Here is a 20793-nt window from a genome sequence, read left to right as displayed (position 1 = left end):
TCACATGACTCCTCCTGCTGGGAAGCCATAGGCTGCCGCCGGGTCATGTGGTCGGGGTCAGTAACAATGCACGGAGATGACAGAACGCAGTGAGTGAAGGACCTTTGTGACGTCACTGTCATGTGCTTGTCAGGCTGGTCTTGTAGGAGGCTGAAGGAGCAGCGTGGAGTCACCTCATAGAGAGCAGCAGAGCTGTGTGTGATGTACATGGAGATCGGGTGGTAGTGTAAATGTAGCAGTGCTATTTGTGTAATGTACCGTACGAGGAGATCAGGCTGTAGTGTGAATGTAACAGAGCTGTGTGTTCTGTACATGAAAATCAGGCTGTAGTGTGAATGTAGCAGAGCTGTGTGTGATGTACAAGGAGATCAGGCTGTAGTGTGAATGTAGCAGAGCTGTGTGTGATGTACAAGGAGAGCAGGCTGTAGTGTGAATGTAGCAGAGCTGTGTGTGATGTGCATGGAGATCAGGCTGTAGTGTGAATGTAGCAGAGCTGTGTGTGATGTACAAGGAGAGCAGGCTGTAGTGTGAATGTAGCAGAGCTGTGTGTGATGTACAAGGAGAGCAGGCTGTAGTGTGAATGTAGCAGAGCTGTGTGTGATGTACAAGGAGAGCAGGCTGTAGTGTGAATGTAGCAGAGCTGTGTGTGTGATGTACATGAAGCAGTTGTGTATTTCTGTGTGCTGCCTGTACTGTCCCTGGAGGTGTCTGTGTACATCCTGGTGTCACATGGGGTGTACCTACCTGCCAGAGCTCAGGTTTGTGTCGTCTCTTCTGAGTTTTGTTTTTTTCACCATAGGAGAGAAGCCGCGGGCTCCGATATCAGAGCTCCTCCCACCGTCTCCGGTATGCACTACGGGAAGATCTGGTACACGGACGGGCAACAAAACCCGAGCTCTACAGAAAACGGTTGATGTGGTTCCTGTATTTTCCATCCTCAGCCGCTCTGAAGCCAAATCTGGGGTTAAAATAAAATTAAAAGAACAATTCTTTCCCCTGTACCGGTCCTTCCCGGCCGCAGCTCCCCCCCCCCCCCCCCCCCCCCCGCACACTTGTGTGTCTGCGCCAAGCGCTGAGTCTGGTTATATATGGCGCTGTAGGGTGCTTCACCGCAGGGCATAAACATCCACCGCAGCTCGGCTGCACATTTTGTTGCCGATTTGCAAAGTGTGTGAAATTGTGTGGCGCAACGTGTAAGCTCTCGCTCACAACCTGATGGTTGCAAGTTCAAACCCCGAATGGTTCAGGTAGCTGGCTCAAGGTCGACTCAGCCTTCCATCCTTCCGAGGTCGGTAAAATGAGAACCCAGCTTGGTGGGGGGGTAATAAATAAAAATTAGCTGAAAAGCGCTGCGTAATAAGTTGGCGCTATATAGATAACAAGATTTATTATTTATTTTATCAACCAGCAGGACATGCAGATTTCTGCGTAACGTATTTTCACAGCCCATGGGGGGCGCCTCAGGCTTATTCTCACACGAGCTTGGAGTGATGTTCACAAAACTCACATGAATATGAAATCCGTTCTTTTGAATAGATTCACTCGCATGAGCGATATTTTTCCTCAAAAATCGCGGCACGTTCCACCTTCGGATGTTCCCTCGGATCCACTGTTTTTAATGGGACCTTAAAAGACATGTTATGATGCTCACGCTTTTGAATCAGGAACACTTCCCACCGCTGTGAAAGTTACACGTTGGCAAGCGCGGTATTGGGCAGGTTTTTTTGGCTGGATATGGCGCTCGCCCGCGTGAATAAGCCTTTATGCTGGGATATTTGCGCAACTGTTTTACTGCCACAAGTCGGCCATTTCCGGGGCTTTCTGCTCAGTAAGTACAGCTTCGTATCTGAACTGTCCGTTCTGGGTGAGACAGGCCATATTTCTTAGAGCTCTCTCACACAAGCGTTTTCTCCTGCGTCCTGCGGGCATATCTTCCGCGCAGTGAACACCCAGCAATGCATCGTGTACTTGCTACACACCAACAATCCCCCATACATTATCTTGGTGTGTCTATGCGTGTAATAGCGCCAAGATAGTGCATGCCGCCATCTTTTTGGTGCGCACTGTGCATGCCAGGCTCCACTGAAAGAAAATATAAAGTTTATTACTGCATGTTACATGTGCAAAGTGCGTTAAAACCGCTCCTGTGAGAGAGTCCTAATTAAAGAGACAGTCATCAACTTTGATCCCTAGAGCTAAGCTTATTGGCTGAAAGTAAGTGACCCCCTGCGTCCAAGGATGTGCCTTGATGACTGGAGTTGTACAGCTGGCTTAGGACAATTGTACTATAGATTGTTCACCCCCATAGCAATGATTCATGGCCCCCTGTAAATGGCATGATACAGGTCCTGATGAGGTGGGGTCTTACCACCTGCAGATGCGAGTCCGCTGGGGGTCTCCTCTCTGTAGTTCTCTACCTCAGGCTGCTTTAGAGATGGTGGGAGAGAAAATGCCCTTCCTATTCCACGTGGATCTGATTCTATTTGATGTTCAGTGTCAGTTACACAAATCGCCCAAACCTCTTCCAAGTAGTCTTCAGGTGTTATTATATTAGCACCGTTAAAGGGGTTGTCCCACGTCTTGCTGTTTTCAGACAGCACCTTACATTGCATAGTGGCCCAGATTGGTACTGCAGGCTGAATTCTATTGGAGTGATTGGGACTCAGCCTGCAGTACCAACCTGAGCCACTGCACGATGTACAGAGCTGTTAGAAAATGGCTAGAAGTCAGAAACCCCTATAATGCTCACAATTTACTATGCAAACGTGCAGTTGTCAGTTAATCCTAAGCGGTGCCCACTAGTAATTGTGTAAGGTGTATTCTTGGGCTAATTACTCAGATTTTTCTTGCGGCTAGATTCTAGAAACTGCTGACCTGCGTAGATCTGCCCAGACCTCCAGCGTTTTAATGGAGTCCACTGAGGTTCCATATTTTGATCGAAAATATATTACTGCATGGTCTGTTAGGCCTCTTTCACACGGGTGAGAGCGCAGCTTTGTACACGTAATTTTGCAGTGTCAGTAATGCTTTTTCTTGTAAAAAATCTCCCATGACTGGTACCTGCGATTTTCTTGCGCAATTTATCACAAGAAAGTTAATAGGTGTTTCTAATGTTAAAAATGTATCGAATTGCACGCTAATCGCAAATACGTGCTATGCGAAGCAAATAACAGGGAGACTCAATAGGGAAACGGGCTACAACATATCACAAATCGGGGCTGTATAGAGGAACATAGCATGAGACAAAACATTGCTAATGTGAAGAAACCCATTGGAAACCATACATGCGTCTTGTAGCGCTGTCACAGTGCTACAAACCCCCCCCCCCCCAAAAAATGCACAATTCTGTTGCCCGTGTGAAAGCAGCCTAAGGCCTCTTTCACATGGACAGCAGCGATATTGCGATTTTTGCATCGCTACAAAGTTGTGTGACTCTGTAGCCCCCTTTTGCCGGGATTTTCAGGGGGGGGGGGGGGCTTGAAATACAAGCTCTACCCTAAAAATAAGCCCTAGCTGTATTTAAAAAAAAAAAGTAACATCACCTAACAGACGCAGTCTGTACCGCTGCACCTCTTCTCCGCACACTTGCTTGTAATTTTCAGTCTGTCCTGGTCAGAGGTTCAAAACCCCTGCCTCCAGAAAGTGCTGGCTCTGATTGGCTAAGCCGGGCGCTTGAGAACCAATCTCTGCAGCACTCGATAAACCAATCACATCATTCAATACGATGTCTGCGATTGGTTCATCGAGCACCGCAGCTCAGTCAATCAGAGCCAGCGCTTCCTGGAGGCAGGGTTTTTGAACACCTGACCAGGAAGCGCTGGGGACCTGCGAGGAGAAGTGCGGCAGAGCGGACAGCGCCTGTTAGGTAATGTTTTGTGTTTGTTTTTTTAATGCAGCTAGGGTTTATTCTAGGGCTCAAACAGTAAGATTTTTTTTTTACTGTAAAAGTTGTATCGCTCCGCATGAAAAATGCGTTTTTGTGCAATGCAACACAAAGGAAGGCTCCATAGGGAAACATGGGCTACAAAACATTGCAAATCGCGGCTGTACAGAGCATTCTGCAACTTTGTATTCTAGCAATGTAGCAGCCTACAAAACATCACTCGTGGGAAAGAACCCATTGGAAAGCATGGCCTTCACATGCATGTGATTTTTAGCACTGTCACATTGCGAGATTTTGCAGTCTGTGTGAAACAGGCCTAAATCTTACTTTCATATGTGAGAGAACGTCCTAGGACAGCCTCAGGAGCAGCGCGAACCAGTGCAGAGCAGGAGAACTTATTATTTCCTTCTTCCAGACTACAAGAGATGGGCTTCCGATAAATGAATTTGTTGCCCATTTTTCTATCTAGCACAGGGGTGTCAAACTCATCTGCAGTGCCAGGGGCCGCATCAGCCTTATGGTTGCCTTCAAAGAGCTGTTTCTAAGGGGCTCATTACGCAATTTTTTTTTCTACACACAATACAGAGCTGAAAGCACATTGATTTGCATTGGAGTATTCAGACATGCGTTTTAGGTGCATGGAAAAATAATTCCAGCATGTCCCATTTTGGTCTGTCTTACAAACTGAAATTGGCCATCAATAGGCTTACGTAACTACACATCATAGTATTCACTTTGTAGTTGCACATGAAGGCAGTAGAAATCTATAGGACATGGTTGTTTTTTTTTGTGCACGTGAAAAACGCAGTGATTACGCATGAATTAAAAAAAAAAAAAAAACGCAAGAAGTTCCAAATACGCAGTAAATCTGCACAGTTTTGGTCTGTGAAAATGCTGAATATTTTGCAGATCAGAACTGTGACTGATCCCTAAATGTAACTCCTCTTAGTATGGGAATGGCGCACTATGAGGACGCTTCTCTGGAGGTAGACGGTGCACACGGGCAGGTGTTACACTAGATGCGGAAGTGTCCCCGCAGCGTTCTATGGTTATGTACCTTTTTTTCTAGGTTACTGATTAAGTAGTTCCAAATATTCCACCAGAGATGTTCTGGTGCGCCGCTTAGTCAGTAAAGGGCCAAGATGTTGTTTAGGACCAGGTTAGATAAACAGGTAGAAGAGGCTGGCTATTAACACAGAGCTTACTACTTCGTAGGGTGGCAAGGGTGCCCCGGTCAAGTCTTTGCCAGCACCTGTGAGCTACTGAACACAGCGGTGTGGAAGTGTGGGCTGGAGCTCAGAATCCAAGATGGCGCCTGCTCCCAGTGCTGGTGCCACCTCTTCGGCAAAATACTGGCTGCGTCCTCCGGGGAAAGTAGAGAGCCGCTGCCGATTCCATTTCCAGACCTTGTGAGCCACAAAAAAATGATCCAGTGGACCAGATTCCACCTCGAGTTTGACATGTAATCTGGGGTGGCATTTGTCTTGTATGTCTACATCAGAGCTACCCAACCCAACAGGTCAGGACTGGCGGATATCCTGTGGCAATGGCTGAGGCACTGACCATAATTTATCACCTGTGCAACGCTATGGAAATCCCAACCTGTTGGAGGGTTGTGAAGACTGGAGTTATATATCCTTTGATGTAGACCACATTCAGACAGCTGCAATATGACTCTATACTGAAGTCATACATTTAGTACCAAGAGTAGGGTCAGATCCTCTCAGGGGAAAGCTATACCCAAAGGCTGAATATGGGAAAGCTTGTCCGCGATCGGATCAGCTTCTGTTCTTTACTATTTACACAGGAGGCATCTGGATAAGGAGGTTATCTACCAACCATCAATGGAAAGGATTCTTTGGTGCCCTTTTTAAAGAAGGTCTCAGTTTTTGGAAAGAATTCTGTCCTGGGACAATAAGGGAGGGTACGTTACCTGCAGTTTTTCTCTGCCACCTCTCCGACTCCGCACTTCTGAGCCCCGTTTTCATATTTCCAAGATGGCTGCAGCAATTTCCTAACTACCTAATCCACACTGTGCACTGCCCTCCGATTGTCTAGAGCTGTTCACGTGATTAGCATCGGCCAATCACCAAGCAGGTATAGTGTCTTGGTAGTTTAAGGGCTAATGCCCACGGCTGGATTTAGGCCGCATTCCCCGCAGCATAAATCCACAGCAGAACAACAACTATTAGGTTCTATTGAACCGAATGGCTCAGTCCTCACATGCAGGATTCTACCACGGATTTACGCTGCAGGAAAAAAATAAAAAAATTGCGCCATGTTCTATTTTACCACGTTTTTCCGCGGTGGGAGGGCACCATTAATATAGTATTAGCAGGGACTGTTTTTTTCCCAAGGGATTCCCACAGTGTAAAAACGCGTGCGTATCCTGCTCCGTCTGTGTGCAGGAGGCCTAACACTACCAGTGCACTGTAGGGATCAGTTACTCTGAAGATTGCGTTGGCCGTTTAAGTGGACAAGAAACGAGACCTGAAAGCAGCGGATCAGATGGACGTCACAGAACACCACCGGCAGGTAATGTATCACCTTCCCCTCTGATCCCAGAACAGAACTTTGTCCTGAAACCAGTGGGTTGCTTTAAGGCCGGCCTCAAGGATGTAAGCACAATTGCAAAAGCCTTAGCGCAATGATTTTGCACTATGAATGCAGCTTCTTTTGCTTCCATATCAGCATATTTTACTGCAGGGCATATTCATTTGCGCACAGCAAACAAAATGCACCGACTGAAATGGCCAATTGGCTCCAGATCTGGTAATTCTCCAGCGCAGTTACGCAGCGTTTCATGCATCTCCTTGCATATTGCAAACGTATTTGCCCCACCCCCTCGACTTCTATGGGAACCTTCAGTGCGCAAATCCGCAATAAAGCAGGTGTTTTTTTTTGTGTGTGTGTGTGTGTGTGTGTGTGGAGGGGGGGGGGGGGGTTCGTGCCCATAAACGTGTGCGCCAAATACGCACATGTGAACAAATCCATTGAAATCAATGTATTCTATGCACCAAGTATTGTATGCGCAAATACGTCCATGTGAAGCCAGTCTAAGGGTAACAGACGCCATCTTCTAGTTGCTGAACAGAGATACTGCAGACATCGACATGCATAGCAATTGTGCATTGTGGGAAGACTCCATCTACTATCAGAGCGTCATGGGTCCATCATGAATGGTGCAGGGAAGACATTCGGTCCTGTTCACCTCTACAAACGGCATGTGTTCTTCCAGCCCCTTAGAATTTTGTGATGTAGCGAGCCACAGCGAGGTGTAGATCCAGCAGGACGGAAAAACAGAAAAGATGCAATTTTGGCTAAAAACAGAAGACCTAGATGATAAAAAAAGAAGTAGCAGGGGACCAACAGAGTAATTGTCTTATGAGGTGTGACTGGCATACAAAATACTTGTGAGCCACCAGTATAGAATTAGCTTTATTTGTTAGACATCTGGATAGAATTCTTGCATCAGGCTTTACAGTATGTACTTTATAAATGTACGCCATTATGGATACAGGTTGCAACTGTACACAATGTTACGTCTGTGTGTAATCCTTCATGTTGCAGATTCCAATATAATAAGACGACTGGAACCCTATGTCATCCCAGTCTGGAAATGGTAGTAGGTAAAGAAAATAGAGTGGAGAAACTTCGACAACTGCTGATCAACATCCGTGAGAGAATAGTAGAGCGTGGTTTTCACTTGCTGGGATAATGGTCCGATATTGACACGCTCTACCGTATAACGATGCACATCGTGTGTAAATAACCATATTTTTACTTTTGGTGCAATTTACAAACAACAGTAACTTAAGATCGAACCCTGATCTGCTCTGAGAATACGTCAGAAAATACGTAAACTACACCCAGCTCCAGTGTAACTAAAACCACTGACGAACTCCAAGAGTAATGGAATGTCTCCCGCACTGATCAGGGCGAGGCTGTCTGCTCTGTCCACCAGCCCTTCTTATATGTACACACATCTGAGATGATCAGGTCTTCAGGGTAAGAAAGTTTGGCACAGACATTTAAGTGCTTAAGACGACTAAAAGCCTTCCTTCTTGTAGCCTATAAGTAAAATATCGGACTACTGATAACAGGCCTTGAATACGAAGCAAAGACATAAAATTGTGCAAATATACTCTCTGAAAAAGGACGTCCGCTCCTTATTTACCAAGGACATTTAAGGGGTCATCGAACGCTGTGGGAGCCTTGGTATCAGACTTGGTTTCCGATCCCTGCTGAGTCGACTTGGATTTTGACTTGGTCTTCTTTACGTTGGATACAGATGCTGAAAATATGTCATCTGTAGGGAGAGATTAAATACATAAGTGTCCATGGCAGCGGAGAACGTCACTGAGAAAGTAGTGACTTCATTACAAACGTTGACAACTAGGTGGTAATAACTTTGGAATGCTTATACTTATGCAAGTGATTTCGAGAATGTATTTTTCATGACAAATTGATACGTTTTCCACTTATAAAAATATTCTAAAATTTACATAAATTTTTGAAAAATTTTGCACTTTTCAGACTTTGATATATCCAAAATCTATCTTTTAATGGACTGATTCAGTTCTGTAGTGACTTTGAGGGGCTTATATTTTAGAAACTCCCATAAATCACCCCACTGTTTTTCAAAACAGCATTTATAATGTCTGTTAACTCTTTAGACATTTCATAGGAACTAAAGCAAAGTGGAGGATTACATTAAAACATTTTCTTGCATATTTTTGATTCGAGTCCTTTTTTCTCTAACACAACAGAAATGATCAGATAAACAAAACTTTTTATTACAGTGAATCGGCATTTTTTAAAATAAATCTTCCCCATGTGGCCCTTGTGTATAACATGACTAACATGCAGGCCTCAGAAATGAATAAGGAGCACCCTGCAGACTTTGGGGGGTCACCCTTTTACTGGGCCAATTTTTCATTGCCATATTCAAAGAAACTATTCTATTTCCCCATCTACGATGTTGGGAGGTCTTGTTTTTGCAGAATAAGCCAACGTTTTCATCGGCACCATTTTGGGGTGCAGACAAATTTTAAGCTTTCTACTGTGTTTTTAGGAGACAAGCTGTTCAAAACCTCCCAATTCTGGCTTTTTTTTTCTTTTGAGGCAAGATGATCAACATCAGTGATTTTGGTATTTTTTTTTTTTTAGCGTTATTTACCAAAGGAGACAACAACGATTGTATAACACCAATCGTTACAGAACACTTCTACGCTTAAGTTTGTGGTTTTGTTTTTTTTAAATTTGCACTTGTTCATATAATAAATAGCGTTTTATTGAAAAAAAAAAATGTAGATTTTTGGATTTTTCCAGAGGAGGGGTTTACATGTGAAAATATTTATTTTTTGCCACATTTCTTGTTGTCCCACAAGGGGACTTTAATACGCTATTGTTTGATTGCTTAGATAAGACACTTTACTACTTCTGTAGTACAGTATATTCTTTTTCATTGCTACATTCTTCCGACCGACGGTACAGCCTGCTACTGTCCGTGGTGCTGATGATCGTAACTAGGCACGTGCAGAGGTATCCTATGAGAATAACGTCCGTAGTGCTGCTGAGTAAGATAGGTGACGTAGAACAGATCTCGTGCGTTCCACAAATCTCGCACATGTGCACTGGGGATATTGAGACACCAGATTGGTGATGGGTGCGGTGGAGCTACATGAGAGTACAGAGAGCAATCAGCACCTGATGGATACTGAGGCATCTCCACACATGTAAAATGTTGTTTTTAATGGTATGTTTTTTGCGATTGGCTGTGATTGATATAAAATGGTCGTCTGTACATACATCCTGTGAGCTTGACAACGACTACATACAACCTGTAGTCGAAACATCGCAATCTTTAATGTCTGAAGGAATAAAATCACATGCTGGTGGATGTTTTCTGTTGGCACAGATATCCTGCTGCCCTTCATATCTCTGCATATCTGGCTTTATCTGGGCTGGGATTCTGCCCGTTGTGGGGCGTGCCTTGGTAATTGCTCTTCTGAAAAATTATTTGGACGTGTGGGGAGTGTAGCTGATCTCAAATATTTTCTGGTACAGCCCGTTACTGTCAGAGATGAACACTGACCCTCATAGGTCACCATGCATGGCATCCCTTGATCGGACCATGGAAGTGCTTCATTGGCAGGGGTGTATAAAGGGTTAAATCACCAGGATCACAGCCAAGCTTCTTTCCGGTGGTTGAAACAGGGCAGCAGCTGTGATTTACAACTGCGATCCCGCTCTAATTACTGGGCGCTCAGCTTTTAAACCCCCTGGTAATCCGCGCCATACATGTACGGGGTGATCCGGGAACTACTGGCCCACTGCACCATACATGTACGGCACCTGTCAGGAAGGACTTAAAGTTGGGAGAAACTGGCGATTTCTGTGGCATCATATTATGATCTCGTGTCTAGGGGCTGCGGTAGTTTTTCACATGAAAATGGACCTGCAGCACAGATTTTTTACAGCATGTCAATTTCTGCTGTGGATTTTCACAAGGAATTTCCCCCCTTTCAATTTAGAGGGATGAAGTTTACAGGTTATACATGCAGATTTGATTGACAATTCACAGCAAAATCCACAGGCGACCTTCCAATGGATTCCTCTGTCCTCAGTGGACGTGCCCATTATGGACACGCCGCACAACTCTAGCTGTAGACAGCCAAGCAGGTTTTAGCTGTTCTATACATATGCTTGCTGGCAAGGTAACAATGATTTCCCCATACATACCCATGTCATCGTCAAATATGGATTTAGGCTCGGCCTTCTTTTTCGCCTTCTTCTCTTTAGGCTTGTGTGTGAAATCAGCAAAAATATCCGTATTATCATCAAACAGATTGGCTTCTGACGCCCCTCTTTTCTCTTTTGCCTTCTTCACTGGTTTGACGGCTTCCTGTGCAAATATATCATCCTTAAAAACAAAGGACAGCAAACATCAGTGGTATTCGAACTAGGACCAGTCACTGAAATGTAATAGGTCAATGCAGAAAGTAACCAAATAACGTAAAAAAAAGTATAAAAACAGGCATAATACACTCACAGAAGTGGACAAGCCCATGAGAAATAGTAACAACAGTCCACTAGTGATACATATATGTATACTTGCTAAAGTTGCAAATGCATGCCACACTCCAGAAACCTACTGCACAACGATGAGGAGCAATCACCCCGAAACAGCTGTCTGTGTATGGTTCTCTGGCTTTGGTTAACAATTTCCAGTCTTTGTTACAAGACTTGTCTAAAAAGTCTGACATGGAAGGCAGCATTTCTGCAGGTCCAACAGGTGGCGCTGCAGAGGTATTGTTCCATTTTCCCTATTTGCATATTACCCAGAGGAGCATGTATGGCCTTATAAGTCTCCTCACACCTTCTAGGTGCTCTCTTTAATGATAAACAATACCCTTCTATACTCCATAATAAAATAACTAATAGAATATCATCAAACACAGTAGCACATGCATAAATTGGATACAAAAGTATACAGCCTGGTTCTCGTGTGCACAGGGTGGGTGAGATCCAGCAGTCTGTATACTTTGATGATATTCTGTTAGTTCATTTCTAATTGAGTATGGCATGCATTTGCACCTTTAGAAGGTATTCATATATGCATCACTAGCAGACCTACTTCTGAGGTTACTATTTGTCATAGGCTTGTCTGCTTCTGCGAGTGTATTGCGCCGGTTTTATACCTTTTACATTGTTTGCTTTATATTACAGCTCCCACATACTAGCGTTTTGTTAATGCGATTGTCAATGGGACTTTCTAATGTTAACGCATTTGCAAGTTTGTGCTTTGCGATTTTTGTGCGACGCGTTTTTAACATTAGAAAGTCCTATTGACATTCGCGTTAAAAAAACAGAAGTGTGTGGGAGTCCTAATAGTTGTTTTTATTGGTAGTTTGTGTGTCTTGTGTAGGCATATATTAATTTGCATTTGACATACATTGGTACTGTTAGGGCTCAGGTCCACAGGTGAATTCTGGAATCCGCGTGGGACACCTGTGCGGATGATCCGCAGTTCAAGCTGCCCATAGACAATCATGGACGCCAGCAGCTTAATTAAAAGCATGTGGATTTGTTTTGCAGACCTTCTGGTCCGGAAAACAAATCACAGCATGCTCCATTTTGCCGTGGATCCCGCAAGTCAATGGAAGCCGTCCGATCCGCGGCACAACTGCAACTGTCACTGCAGGCGTGCCACGGATCCTGTGGGAAAGCAGATTTAAAAAAAAATAAATAAAAAAAATCTTCACTGCGCATTCCGGCTCGCCTGCTCACATCCACGGAGGAGAAGACGGACGACCCACATGCCAAGCAGAAGATCTGGACTGGTAAGTTATGTCCTCATGCCCGCCCGTGGACATGAGGCCTTAGTTGCTCTGTACTTAAGTTGTATATCTGAAGAGAATCAGCTGACTGTCAAGGTCAGTACATTTGGAGCAGCCTAGTATCGCATGCGCAGAAGACCTGTGCGGCGCGAGCACGCCGGAGCGGCCCCATTCAACAGAACAGAAGAGAAGACTGCGCAAGCGCGTCTAATCGAGGGAGAAGGAGGCTTCGGTCGGCTCCATGGAGACTGGGACGCCAACATCGGAGGGGGTAAGTGTATAACTTCTGTATGGCCAATATTTAATGCATGATGTATATTACAAAGTGCATTAAGATGGCCATACAGAAGTGCTTAACACCGCTTGCTTGCGCGGGACAACCCCTTTAAGAGTTGTCACCTTTGAAAGAAAAAAATCATACATCACTTACTTCAAACATGTCGCTGGTTGTTGACCTCTCTTTAGGAACAACAGGTTGAGAATCTACTTTTTTCTGAGGCTTCTGAAACCCAAAAAGATCATCTTCGGGTTCCTTATCTATAAGAGATGACTGGGGTGTCTTTTTGGGTTTCTCGCTTACAGACTGAAATAAGTCATCATCACTGCCATCACCATCAAACACAGAGGAAGATTTCTTCCCCTGATCCAGGAAAGACTTTTTAGAGAACTCGCTCCCTGAAGACTCTTCTTTCTGTTGTCGGGATGCAACCAGACCAGGCAGCGAGTTATCGGCAAAGAGATCAGACCCGAATAGATCATTCACATCAGGAGTCAGAGGATTTACAGCTACTTTTGGGTGTGTTCTGGGCTGTATATCATTTTCTGAAAGGGATAACTTCATAGTAGAAATTTCATCTCGATCGGCTCTCCAGTTTGATTCAGCTATTCCAGTTTCCGTCTTTGCAGCCGACGGCGGCGATACTGGTGACAGATCTTCATTTTCCCCCGAATCTTGGGATGCAAGCTTCCTGCCCAGTCGTGTAGGAGGGCGTCTTTTACCACCAACTTTTACACGAGTCTGAGGAATACAAAAGTCACAAAGTACAGAATACTTAGGAAACTGGTAAAAAAAAACCTCAACAGAAGCAAATAGGTGTCTGGATTATCAGATATTCAGTTTTCTTTTCAGGTATACCAGTTACTGATGCGTACGCCAACTGCAACATCCTCCTCAAGAAAGGCAGAAGAACATTCGTCATATCAGACTCTTCGTGTCCCCATACACATAAGTCATCTGAACCCTACGTGCATGATGGCCTCCCAGCTCCATAGATACATGATGTGTGAATGCTGAATTTTAACATGGATCCTTTTGCTTTCAGGGAAGATAAGCAGCCAAAGGAGGTCTACCCATTGCTTACACCCCCTCTCCCCATACCGAGCGTACATGTGTATATGGGATCTTGGGAGGAATAGTTGTCGGCCAAACAACTGTTGTAGGTGTACGGGTACTTTTAGGCAGCGGTCAACATCAAGTAACCAGTATACTTCCTACTTATAAAGGCTATTTAGTTTTTACAGTTTCTAATAGACTTCATGTACATACAGTCCAGTATCTTACACATTGCTATATCTACGGTACCTTCAACAGATCCAATGAACAGAGTTCTGTTGGCTTCATAGTTTACAGAGTACACATCATCCAGTCATTACAATATAACAACCGATAGACTGCATGGTTAACCCTGATTATCTTGTGACAATGGCACCTGCCGAGGGGTGCGATACATTAGGCAGTGAACAGGCAGTTTATGAAGTTGAAGTGTTGGAAGCAGGAGAAACTAACAAGTGTAAGGATCTTTGAAAATGACCAAATTTGGGTGTTTAGAGGACTGGGTCAGAGCATCTCATTGTGCCGTGCAACATAGGGCTTGTTAAGATGTTATGGCCTCCATCCAGGGCCTCAGCAGGGTTTCCTTTTAAAATCCCAGAAAAGGCACTCCTGGATGGCACTAATATATATATATATTTTTTTTTTTGAGGAACACTAAAAACAATAAACAAAATACTTGCAGTGATGGACAAACCCCTTTCCAATCTATTTTAGGATTCAGGTTCTCCTAGGGCGCTTGAAGTTTCTTTCATTATACAATGGCGCCATCTGCTGGCTAAAGCCAGTAACTACATGCCGGGAATGTGTCAGAGCCGTGGGCAGCAGAGTGGCCAGCAGACCATCAAGTATATCGTTGGACATCTTTCGACACTAAAGCTGTACATGCTTTGATGATTATGTCGAAAGATGTCCAACAGTGGACCTGAAAGGGTTAACATTTCTTGGCAGTCCTTCCTGGTTAAAACTGTGCATAGCTTGCTCTATAAAGTGTAGTCTTTACACTAGCTACTAAGTATTAAAAATGATGTAGGCAAAATGTTACCACTTCCGACCGGCACAGTAAATTTACATCGCTGCTTGGACTCTGTGCAGCAGCGACGTAAAGTTAAGTTCTGCTGTCAGAGGGCGATCGTGGCCACCCACAGTAGATAAAACACCCAAACAAGCTGTTCCCAATAGCCTGTGGTTCAGGTACCACCATTGGGACCGGATGGGTTCAGGTCCTTATAATCTTATTAGTGACAACCAATCACAGCGCTGGCTGTTAAAGTTTGTTACCAAGTCAAACTTTCCAGGCATATCAGCGTATCTGCCGCCTCCTCCGAAAACAGAGTGTAAAACGCCACGCGTTGACATCAAACTAACCCTTTCCATACATCAACCTCAACCTTCTACTACAATCACCAATACAAGTTAGTTAGTATAGGCGACTGTATATTGTAGGGCTCAATGAATTACATTTTTAAAGGCATGTTCACATGCAGAGGATTTTGGTGTGGATCCATACCGTGTGCAGATTTTGATGCAGAGCCACAGTACATTTCAAAAATAGGTGTGAAGTCCGTTGTGGATTCACATCAAAATCTGCATCAGACGGAATCGGATGCAGTGGAAAATCTGCGCAAATTCTTCTTGCTCCAGGACGTACATTTACGTCCTGGAGCGTCGGGGTATGTATGCAGAGAGGTTGCGGGGCGACCTCTCTTCATACAGCACAGGCGTCAACTGTTTATTACGGCTGACACCCTCGGGCAATACCTGCTATCGGCCGTTTGAATGATCGCGGCCATTAACCCTTTAAATGCCGCTGTCAATTCTGACAGCGAACGTCCCATACGGGTTCCCCCCCGATGAAGTCAGCAACACTCAGGAGATGGAAGACAACTCGTGACCCAGCGCCAGGACTGGGACGGAAGTGGTAGTGCTGGCACTGCTGGATTGGGCAAGTATACTGGCTACCTGGATAACCCTTTTAAAGGCCATTGACACCTTCAAGAGGCATTTTCTCCTCTAAAAAGTTATTTTGGGCCAACAATCATTGCAATTAAGTTTCATTACAAATTTTGCACAGCTTATCAAACAAACACTTTCTTGTGGTCATAAATCAGCTGATAAGAATGTTCAGGAAAAGAGAAAGCAGAGAGAAACCAAGATGTCAGTTCATCAGCTAACAGATCTCCTGCCAACACTCAGGGGTACCTATATATGAGCCAACTATTGGCTGAGGGGAAAAAATAACCTAAGAGAGCAATTTTGCACCATTAATCGTTCCATATAAAAGTGGGACCTATCAGCTCATTGAAATGAACTGACTGAGTGACTTCTCGCTCCGTGCAAACAGGCAGTCGATCTATGAATGACTGCCTGTTCACAGTTAATGGAGGCGGGCTGCCTTAAGAGATCTCTAGCATGCTCTGCTTCCATTCACTAAATGACTATATGCCTATTCAGACACAACGATTATCGCTCAAAAGCCATATTTTGAGTGATAATCGGTGTGTAACTCCACTGACATCGTGCAGTTTTCTTTATACTGACGATCACGCTGAAAGACGACGATTAGACTTATCAGGGATTCACAGTGGGATACAGCTGATACTATTGTTTTAGCTGTATCCCGCTCCCTGATAACAGGCTGGGTATGAAGAACAGAGCGGTCCAGCTCTGTTCTCCATACCCCGCTCAGAGCGCTCGGCTGTACAACAGCTGGATGAAGAAGACAAGCGGGGACACCCCGATTGTCTTCTGCATCCTCAGCTCGGAGCACCCGGCTGTATAATGGCCGGGCACTCCGAGCAGGGAACAGCTGGATGCAGGAGACAAGAGAGGACACCTTGTTTGTCTCCTGCATCATCCGCTTGGAGCACTTGGCTGTATAACGGCCCGGCACTCCGAGCGGGGAACAGCTGGATGCAGAAGACAAGCACCTGCTTGTCTTCTGCATCCTCCGCTCGGAGCGCAAGGTGATCGCTCAATGTTTAAGCGATCATCTTGTGCTGTAAATGACACAACGATGATCGCTCAAAAGACATCTTTTGAGCGATAAGCGTTGTGTCCAAATGGGCCTCATCACTCCTGTGTGAAAGCGTAAGAACAATCGTTGTCTCATGTAAAAGTAGCCTTGGTCTGCAGTTTCTATATACAATGATATCAAGAAAGCTGCAGAAGACTAAATGGTGCAAAAGGTTTCATAAAAGCCTATTGCAAAAATGATTGTCATCCCAAAATTCATGCATTTAAAGGGAATTTTTTTGTGCCAAGAATATGCCTTCAACTGGTCAATGCTGTGATTATTTTCTGGACACTGGATATTAAAAAGGGACATAAACAATCAGAATGATGTCTTTCAAAAAAAAATCTTCAGATACCTGCAAATACAGTAACAAGTTACCATTATATTTAGCGGTTCACTACTGTCCAGTAAGAGTAATACTGGTCTATTCTACAACAGGCCTACCTAAATTATATGTAAACCCCGAGTCTACATATAAAAGAGGAGGAAGAAGAAGAAGAAGAAAAAAAATATTCTGAAATACCTTATTAGCATTATGAAGAGTATAGACTTGTGCCGGGGTCTCAAAGCTGGGGCCCTCCAAGTTTTCGCCGACAGATTTTGAAGCAAAGTCATCCTCTGCAGCTGCTGAGATCCGAGCGTCTACCTCCGTGGCAGCAGCTCTTGCTTCTCTCAGCTTTGGAACAGCACCAGGTAACAATGCAGCTGGGTTAATGAGCAAGTTTGCCTGCAAATAAATAGCATTTTATCAAGTCTTAGTAATCTTGTATGTAGATGGTAAGTTCCTGTAGTGGGAATAGATATAAGAAAGAGGGTTGCATTGGTATGAGAATAAGCCACATGCACTACACAAAGGAAAGGCCAGCCCAGTTCCATGCTAGTGGGAGAAAAAGTATAACCGGCAGAATCTTAGTTTTCAAGGAGAGAGAATCAAATTATTAGGAAAGTCTTAGAGGAGGAGCAGAAGAATGGTAATGTTCAATAGTTACTTGGAGCTTTCCAATCCGAGAAGAAGTACTTTTTGTTTTAATTGGTGCTGGGTCAGTGGTTTTCTGTACAAAAATTAATTTAAAGATCAAAAAGGAGAAGAAAAAACAGCATATCAGTAATACACTACTGAGAATATGAATATATGACAATTCATATAGACATCCACACAGAAGGGAGATCCATCAAAAAGTACGTAGTCTTTAAGACTCTGCTCACTTGGAAAAAAGTATGCAAAATAGCTGTACGCCCGGAAGAACTGTCTATACAGTGGCACATATAGTAAAAGATGGCAGATTCCGCTAGTGCTCCACAGACCTCCCTGACTTACAATGGGGTCCTTTGGGCTCAGTTGTGATGTTTATCATTTTGATAGGAAGAATAGTGCTGCTTTCGTTGCCATTCTGGCCCTGACACAAAGGTGAACTGAGACCGAGATCTAATCATGTCCCTAGTCTTAGCCGTAGCTACCAGAATGGAGACAGAAGACTGAAAAATGGGAACCAAAAAAAAAAAAAGAGAAAGATTTCCATTAAAAATATCCTCCAATCTTAAGATCAGCAGGAGTTTCAGTGGCGAGATACCTGTGTATAGGGGATAACTTGTGATTTTGGCACAAGCCCATTAAAGGGCATCTATATACAGTACAGAAAAGACCAGAAGTGTCTCCCTGATCTCATTCATAGGGGCAGACCCACCTCTTACATCTATAAGCCCTAATAGGATATATTGATAAGGACTGTTCTCAACAAACTGTTGTATTATGTACTGTATACGATAGTTTTTAACCCTTTCTGCCTTTTTCTTCCCTGAGTACACAGTGCTTAATGAGCCCTGTGTACTGAAAAGTGAAGTGTAACTTCCACTATGGGAGTTGGGACGGGGGTGGGGGGGAATCATGTGACCGCCGGGATTCCCTGCTATAGCAGAGCTGTACTAGAACCTGATCAGCTCTGCCAGTGACTTATGTAACTACAGAGGTCGTTTTCCCCTGTAACTGGGGCTCCTATGGATGCTCCAGCTACAGTGGGAAAGTGTCAAAAAAAAAATATATATATATATGAATGTTCCCCAGAGATCTTACATAATGTCATGGGGGACGTAGATAGTAAAAAAAAAAACATAAGTACATAAATAAGTAAAACAAAATTACAGAATAAAAACAATATATACATAAGAAAGAAAATAACACAAAGCCGGCGCCAACCAAAACCTTCGCAATAAGTGCCATGTAATCCAAAACCATACATATTATACATCAAAATGTCCGAAACAAAATGAGGAACCCCTTCCGATAGTATATTTACACTAAAATAAAGTAATTTTAAAAAGAACAAGAAATGTTAAAAAAACCAAACATTTTATTTAGCTTTTTGCACCCACTAAAACTAAAAAACGGGGAAAATAGTCAGTGAAATAGATATTTAAAAAAATAGCCCTATATGTCGCAGAAAAAAAAAGGAGCAAAAATAATTTTGATCTCTATAGGAAAAAAAAAATAGGGCAGTAAAACCACCACATGGGTAAAATCCCTAAAAAGTGTTTGGTCCTTAAGGTACAAAACAGCCTGGTCCTTAAGGGGTTAAAGTAGTCACCTCATTGACTTCCAATGGCCTGCCGGGTTCTTTAGTAGTTTCCAAGTCCTTTTTTCTGATAACTGTTTTCTTCTCTTGAACCTTCTGGAGTTGGAACATAAAATGAAAGAGATGACAAGCGACCAATTTTTGCATAGGATTTCATGTATAAAACATTCCCAGAGAATAGATATCTGCCGGCAAGGTGGTAAGCCCAGGTTACAGATGTGTGATGTACAGTGTGATGCATGCTTGGCTTGGTCATATCTGCATGTTGGTTTGTTGTAGGCAAGATGGAGGAAGTATCACTAATGCTGTAGGCACAAGAAAGAATAAACTGCCAGAAGTAGCAGCCATCATTGTAGCTCCTGCGACACTTTGGGGGTTAGTCACATGCTGGATCGCCCTTTCCAGGACAAGGTGGACTTGGCACACATGTATGAAGTCACTCCATCACAATGCCCTTTCAAAACAGGATTTGTTGTTACCGTAAAATCCTTTCTCTGATCTTCATTGGGGGACACAGCGAGGACCCAGAGTATAGCTCCTGCCACTAGGAGGCGGACACTAAGCAAAGGAAGAGTTGACGACTCCTACCAGCTATACCCCTCCTGTAGCCACTCTGCTAGATCAGTTTGTACACAAGCAGTAGGAGAGGAAAAGCCTGAGGGCTAACTAAATATAGCACTTTAAAACAACTAAACGAAGAAGGGGGAAGCTCAGAACCGAGAAATAGCAGGTTTCCCAGAACAAAGGCTGATGCAGTGCTGCCCAATGAAGAGGATTTCATAATGAGCAGAAAAGAAAAAAAAAAAAAAAATCCCGTTGTCTTGCGTATGTCATTGGGAAACAAAGACCTTGGGACATCCAAAGCCATTCCCGAGGGGTGCGCTAAAAGTACCTCTGAAGTGGTCAGCATACTGCCGCCTGCAGAATCCTGCAGCCAAGAGCAAAATATGCTCTCTGTAAAACTTCACGAAGGTATGAAGTGAAGACCAGGTCACAGCCTTGCAAACCTGAAGAGCAAAAGCATTAAGGGACATCACCCAGGATGCATCCACCGCACATATGTAGTGATCAATCAGCTGAATGAGCGGAATCCTACTGTTGCCACTGTAGGCCTCCGTGATTGCCGACCTGATCCATTGGGCAATGGTGGACTTAGAGGTTGCCAGACCTTGACAAGGGCCATCAAGGAGGAGGAACAAAGAAACCACATGGCGGAAGGACCAAGGTTCTACCTTCTATGGACACCAAGCTGAAGCTGATTTAGCCAAGTGGCTACAGGAGGTGTATAGCTGGTAGAAGGAGTCCACTCTTGCTTCGCTTAGTGTTCGCCTCCTAGTGGCAGGAGCTGTGTACCTGAGGTCTTCACTGTGTCCCCAATGACACAGCCGAGAAACTGGTTTCCTATCAGATTTTATTCACAGCATTTCACATCATTGCAGAAACACAGCACAAAACCTGCCTGTCTAACTGACAAGCACAAATGTTCCTTTCTTACGGCATGTAGGCCTTCACACCCCAAACATACATACAGCTGGTTTCATACCATAACAATGGCTTCCACAGGTTCCTGCATTGCCTACCACAGACTAAGCATTCTGGGACAATCCCAGCTGACTTATTTAGGCTTCCCAGCTAGATCCCAATAAAGGCCC

General features: G+C 44.1%; 1 protein-coding gene across 3 annotated transcripts in view; it reads right to left on the bottom strand.

Annotated features, from left to right (window-relative positions):
- Positions 1-7308: 7308 nt before the first annotated feature.
- Positions 7309-20793, bottom strand: part of LOC136625961 (WASH complex subunit 2C-like) — a 108209-nt gene continuing 94724 nt past the window's right edge. For 2 of the 3 annotated variants that reach the window (XM_066600597.1, XM_066600595.1), the window contains 6 exons: positions 19154-19237; positions 17561-17623; positions 17095-17298; positions 12656-13243; positions 10628-10808; positions 7309-8192 (listed from right to left, as the gene is read on the bottom strand). In XM_066600597.1, coding sequence (XP_066456694.1) covers positions 8053-8192; positions 10628-10808; positions 12656-13243; positions 17095-17298; positions 17561-17623; positions 19154-19237 — 1260 coding nt within the window. In that variant the 3' untranslated portion in view covers positions 7309-8052. The remainder of the gene's footprint in view (positions 8193-10627; positions 10809-12655; positions 13244-17094; positions 17299-17560; positions 17624-19153; positions 19238-20793) is intronic. The other variant, XM_066600596.1, reaches the window with a different exon arrangement.

This window comes from Eleutherodactylus coqui, chromosome 4, assembly GCF_035609145.1.
Source record: "Eleutherodactylus coqui strain aEleCoq1 chromosome 4, aEleCoq1.hap1, whole genome shotgun sequence".
Lineage (NCBI taxonomy): Eukaryota > Metazoa > Chordata > Amphibia > Anura > Eleutherodactylidae > Eleutherodactylus > Eleutherodactylus coqui.
This window is presented reverse-complemented; position numbering and strand designations above follow the sequence as displayed.